General features: G+C 35.6%; 1 protein-coding gene across 1 annotated transcript; it reads right to left on the reverse strand.

The window, feature by feature from the left end:
• Positions 289-4603, reverse strand: LOC109225337 (ACT domain-containing protein ACR9-like). The gene is made up of 6 exons (XM_019389963.1): positions 4140-4603; positions 2950-3168; positions 2757-2862; positions 1423-1771; positions 899-1183; positions 289-777 (listed from the first exon to the last, which is right to left on the reverse strand). The coding sequence occupies exons 1-6, from the start codon at positions 4291-4293 to the stop codon at positions 631-633; spliced, it is 1260 nt and encodes a 419-aa protein (XP_019245508.1). The 5' UTR covers positions 4294-4603; the 3' UTR covers positions 289-630.

Here is a 6177-nt window from a genome sequence, read left to right on the forward strand (position 1 = left end):
TTCAAATGCTCAACTAAATGCAAAAGAAAAAGTGAATAGTTTCTATCTAACAATTATTTTTAATAACCGAGAAATACTCGAAAGCCATGGCGCACGGTTCGAAAATCGGTGAATAATGGGCCCACTTCTATCCTTCTCCACTTAAAAACCAAGCATTTCGTCTGTGATAGAGTTGTAATCCACAATGTATATCTAACCCACACATCACATGTTGTGCTTTTACCAATACACCAGAGCCCTCCTTAAAAAGAAAAAAAGTGTTTTCCAGCTTAACATGCTACCAGCCAGGACAAAACCTGTATATCGCGATGAGGAATGGAGAAGCAACATTATATCTTCGAATAAACCAATATACACTGCCCATAAACAACAGAATATGCAGAAAGGGAAAAGAAATGGATAACTGGAGGAGATTCTTTTATGTCAAGAGAGTAGAGAAATAAAACTCATACAGCTGCTAACCCATAGAAGCCTAGATAAGTCACAAACTGAACTTTGGAAGCGATGGTTCTCCGATAGCCCAGGGTTCTCCTTACGCTTTAGTCTTGTTGCGGATATATATACATGGTGACAACACTTGTATGTTGCTGACCTGAGTTAAAGACTTGGTGCCTTGGTAATTCTTGAATTTCACCAACCCATTAATGTTCTTTTAACTTTCTCCAAGATTTCAGTTCGAGCTCGCTTGCTGGCTAACGGATACTCTGGGCTTTCATCCAAAAGGAACCTATATACTTCCCACTGCCGCTCTGCTGTTGAATGCCTTGCAATTTCAGCCTGCAACCCAATTAGGAATGTACACATTATGGGAACTGGAGATAAGATACAATAACACTTCCTTTACAGCTATGGGAAGTAAAAACGTTTATGAAGGAGAATTTGAGCATCTGGCACTTACCGAGAAAATACAGATCCCAAGCTTTTTTAAGGCAAATGTGACATCATAGAAGACACGCGGCCTTCCCTTCCCAGATAACTCAACAGGATTGGCAACTAATAGTTCTGTATCTGGGCCACGACTAGCAACAGTGACTCGCAGTGGATGAAGCATCTCTTCCTTCAAGCGAGAACACAAGGATGCTTGGTTTTCATCATCTAGAATCTTTTTCCCATCTGTTCTCTGGATAAATAGGTCTATGGTGCGATAGCCCTTGGCGGAAGACAAGATTCTTCCAAAAGCAATCTAGACGTTGAAATAGCAAGTACATATGTTTAATGTCAAAAAAATAAGGCAATAGGAAAGACATTCCAAACTAGAAGCACCAATAAAGACATGAAGTATAGATAATCTCATTCTTTATATGCTCCTAATCTTTTTTTCCTTTGTGGACAATTTAGACAGAAAATTTGAATCCACCTCGACCATCGAAAGTGTTTTGCTTACAAAACAATTTGACTAACAGTTACTAAAATATATGGTACCTGAATATCACAGTCCTTTGAAGTCCTCAAAATGTCATAGATGAGACCCTTTTGATCAACACATTGTATTTGAAGCAAGGTATGGACTGGGCTCAATAAGTTATCCACTGTGATGGTTGCCTTCTTTAATTTTGCCGTATCAGAAGAAGAGGACTTAGGAACTGCTTCCTTAGACAATTCACAACTAAACAATTCTTCTGCAACTTCTTGTGGAAGAGAAGAGAATCCTTGCTGAACTTCGCATTCAGGCCCTGCCAACTGAAGCTCACAGCTAATGCAGTATTCTCCCAAAACATCACTTAGATGTTCACACGTCTCATCTCGTCTTTGTTTCGTGTGCAGCAAGTCCCTAATATGGCAACAGAACACCAAGAAGAAATGTAAAAGAAATTACCACATAACAGGCAATTATTGATAACCTTTAATGCTTAGTTTTTCCTCATCTGATGGGGAGCAGATGAATACCAACCACATTAGTAATGGCCCAACAGTTAAATTATATGGTGGAAATGAAGTTTGAATTGCCAAAAGGATCAGCAAGAGACAAATCAGAGTATTCTACCAAAAAACACTTCAAACTTAGCGCAGGGTGGAACAAAAGCTACATCCATAATCTTTTCCCATAGTTAAATAATCTGGTTGCTGCGAGATTTTATATATATTCTTTTAAATAATCTGGCTGCTGTAAGATACTATATTATGAAACTGATATCAAGCCGGCAGCACCATCAATCATTCAGTCACCAGTAACTGTTTGGTTTACTGGCCAAAAGAGGCTTGATAAATTAATTAAGTACTTCTCTTACTTAGAAATAAGATTTTTATTTAATTATATTGGCTTAAAAATTTGCATGACCCTGTGAATTTTTGTTTCATGATGCCTCAATCCCAAACTAGTTCAGATCGCCTATATGATTCCTCTATATCCAGTGCTCTACCCGGACCCATTGCATTCCTGAGAACAAGAATCAAATTACTGCTACCATGTTTGTCTTCAATATCTGATACCTTACAGAGTTAGAGTTGCTTCAGTGTACAAGTGTAAGAGAGCACAATAACTGAAATTGAGTTTGACCTTGTAGTTTTTTGACCTTGTAGTTATACCTTAGTGGTGGTAGGTTTAAATAATAATGGCGTTAAAGAAGAGTTGTTCAGTCCAAATAGTCGAGTCACTGTGGTTCAACCATCAGATATGTAATAGCTAATGGGATTAGAAGACTAGCATCAATAACAATGCAGCAAGGAAATAAAATATAAAATCTTATATTAAGTAGAGAACTAAAAGCCAATTAGGTTGAAAATCAAAGGTGCCTTAAAGAACTTCAAGAAATTACATGTCATCTGTTAAGAAGAAGAGATCCAAAACTTTGTCATCTGGTGTTGTCATAACTTTTACTCTTTGAATTGTTAGCTCGAGCTCGCAAAGGACCTTGGTAACATCTAAAAAGCACAAATAACCACATAAGAATTTTATGAAGCCACGTGCAAGTAAAAAAGGCACAAAAATTTAGATGCATTTATACTTACCATGTAGCAACCCTTTCCTGTCTAGGCAAAAAACCTTCAATAGGTAAACTGTAGGACGTGGGGAACAAGTGGACTGTTGGCTTAAGTAATACGGAATCATGCATGATGGACATGCAGACATAAGCCGATTTTTCAAGCTTGCCCAATCAACTTTCAGACAGCTTGGACGTGGGACAACCCATAGTACTATGTAACACCATTTCCCATCGGTGGCAAAATCTGTATTAAATTATACATCAATGTCATACAACACATCGAGTGGCTGATGAGTGAAATCATGAAGGTGTAAGATTCAATGGAGCTGTCCAACATTTTGCCGGTGAAAAGCAAGAACGCGAAGCTATATGCATTATTTGAGAAGTTTTAAGTTCAATTAAAGATGCGTTCTGATATTTTATAGCAAGTAGTTCTATCATCGCGGGTTTATTTTCAAACTTTTGACACGGAAAAGGACCCAGAAAAAATGTTAAAGATGTCAAGTACTTTTACAGATATAATTCAACTTGGAAGCAAGCAACACGACACTTAATTAGTAGTATCTTTTATGTTTTCAGCTTTAGCTTAACATGGAGTAACAAATATAGTATGAGAAGCTAGAGAAGGAGCTTATCCATTATCAATATTCCACTTTCTGCTGATGGGTCAGAAGATTAAACAACCTAACTCCAAAACTCTACACAAAAAGCTGAACCTTTCTGGCCGCCAAGTCAGCACGTAAATACTCCATTGTCCATTCTATACGGCACATTTTACTTCCTAGTCTGTCCTAAAAGAACGACACATTTCTATCTATATTTATCAGAATTTAACTTCAAACTTCTCATTTTACCTTTAATGAAATGGTAAATACCCAAACAAATATCTATGGCTTTGTTTTAGACCATAAGTTTCAAGAGACTCTTTTTATATTTTAAACTTAGGCTCAGTCAAACATCATGACATAAAATGGAACGAAACATAACATGGAACGAATGGAGTAGTGAAAATGTGTAGCTTAGGTTTCATACAACCAAAGATACTAAGTTGGGATTGAAAGCATATCAATGTAGCTTAGGTTTCATACAACCAAAAATACTAATTTAGGATTGAAAGCATATCTGATTGATATTAAACGAAATAAATGTTCAAATAATTCAAGAAAATCAGAATCTTTTGGAAGAAGAAATTACAAAAAAGAAAACATAGCTGACCTCCGCGGTTTACATAGAGTCCGAATTCAAGAACGATACGACAGAGATCGCATCCGAGTCCAGCTTTATCGGGGCAATTCACGGTTATAACAGTCGGGTCACCCGATTTCACACCGGGTTCCATCAAAACAACATCGTCCCATGCCATCCCCATTTCTCCGGCCAGAATTTTACCGGCACCAGCGGCTGAATTTGAGGAGTTCCACGGCCAGAATTCACCGGTACCGGCGGCTGAAATAGAGAAATTAACCGGGCGAATTCATAAATCTAAGGAAGTTTGAAGCCCTAAAAGACAAATCCACACCGCCCCCTATTTTGCAAACAATCGGTGGTTTATTTCAGCTGAAATTGTCTATGTTGTGTCGATGAAGAGGTTGTTGTTTGGTCAGAAATGGGTCCCACAGCCACATCGTAACCACGTCAGACTTAGTTTGGCATTTTTCAGTAGTAGTAATAAAATAATTTTTACGATTCGTTATATATAGTTAGGGGTGTTCATGGTTCGATTTGGATCGGTTTTTTCTAAAAAGAAATCAAACCAAGTAAGTCGGTTTTTCAAATATTAGAACCAAACCAAACCAAACCAATTAAGTCGGTTTTTTCTCAATTTGGTTTATGTCGGTTTTTCGGTTTTTTCGGTTATTTGTCGGTTTTTTCTTAAATATAAGACATACACTACCAAACACATATTCCGGAGACCACATTTTCAACGTAACACTATCAAATTAATTTTCCTTTGAGAAATCTATTATTTACCAAGATATATTGATGATAATTGAATAAAATAGTGATGAATAATTTAAGGACTCAATTAAAAATATATTATTTTTAACACGAAATGGATTCTTACACTTAACAAAAGAAAACTACCATTCAAACTAGAATGTAAAGGTAAAGAACTATACTAAAAGTGCAAGCTATTAACATTTACCATTAAATTTTTGAAACTTTATATAAAAATATACATATATATATATAGGTGTAATAATGAATTTGAAATAGCTACTCCTATAGTCGGTTTGGTTCGGGTTTTTTTCTGATTAAAACCAAAACCAAACCAAATTTGATCGGTTTTTTAAATTCAAAACCAAAACCAAACCAAACCAAAAATTATCGGTTTTTTTGGTCGGTTTGGTTTGGTTTTCGGTTTGGTTCGGGTTTTCGGATTTTTATGAATACCCCTATATATACTGAACCACAATATATGGAAAAATTCAAGAAAGATTTTTGATAATATGTTAATTATTAATAATGATGTTATAAATAGAATTTTATTTATGGTGAATGTCTATATTTAGAGAGATTCTAAAGTTTATTACTTGGTGGCTAAGTCACCCTCTCCCTATAAATAGAGGGTTCTATTCCATTGTAATTTATCCCAAATCAATAAGAATTCTCTCTCCCTACTTTTCTCTGCAATACTATTCTTCTTCTTTTATTTCATAACACGTTATCAGCACGAGACTCTAACCAATTGAGTAGAAGCTTTGGGATTGAGCAAAATGATTGTCAATTATTCCATGAACTTCCTTCATGATTAAATTCTTGATTTAAGGTAAGTATTTTACCGTATTTTTCTCTTTTATTCTATACTTTGATTTTAAATACAAGCAAAGACAACAAAGTTTGATTCTAATGGAGTTTGTAAGAAATTATAACCACCTGAAGTGGTAAAATTTCTATGCCTCGCCATGATCAAATTCATGTATGATTGTGGGCAAAGAATTGAAAACCCGTCCCATTGAATTTGCTCCATTCTCATTCCCTTAAGAGAATGTGATAGCAGTATGTGATAAGTCTGAAAGAAGACAAAATTATTACTATGAATGTATCAATGGATATGGACGTGGCAATAGACGAAATTATAATCGTCATCATTTGTGGTAATGAGAACAATAAGGATTCTCAAAATAATCTTTCACTCTGTGAAAAATATTTGTCATCGATTTGACATGAGATTTTGTAAAGCACATATAGATGATTATGGTCCGTTCATGATGCGAATGTGACAACATCTGATTTATGAATACATATTCAT

This window comes from Nicotiana attenuata, chromosome 5, assembly GCF_001879085.1.
Source record: "Nicotiana attenuata strain UT chromosome 5, NIATTr2, whole genome shotgun sequence".
NCBI classification, from domain to species: Eukaryota; Viridiplantae; Streptophyta; class Magnoliopsida; order Solanales; family Solanaceae; genus Nicotiana; species Nicotiana attenuata.

Coding starts and splice junctions, on each gene's coding strand:
- LOC109225337 (XM_019389963.1), bottom strand. CDS start 4,293: ATGGGGATGGCATGGGACGATGTTGTTTTGATGGAACCCGGTGTGAAA. Junction 1,184..1,422: donor CAAAGGACTGTGATATTCAG/GTACCATATATT, acceptor TTCAACGTCTAG/ATTGCTTTTGGAAGAATCTT. Junction 778..898: donor TTGGGATCTGTATTTTCTCG/GTAAGTGCCAGA, acceptor ATTGGGTTGCAG/GCTGAAATTGCAAGGCATTC.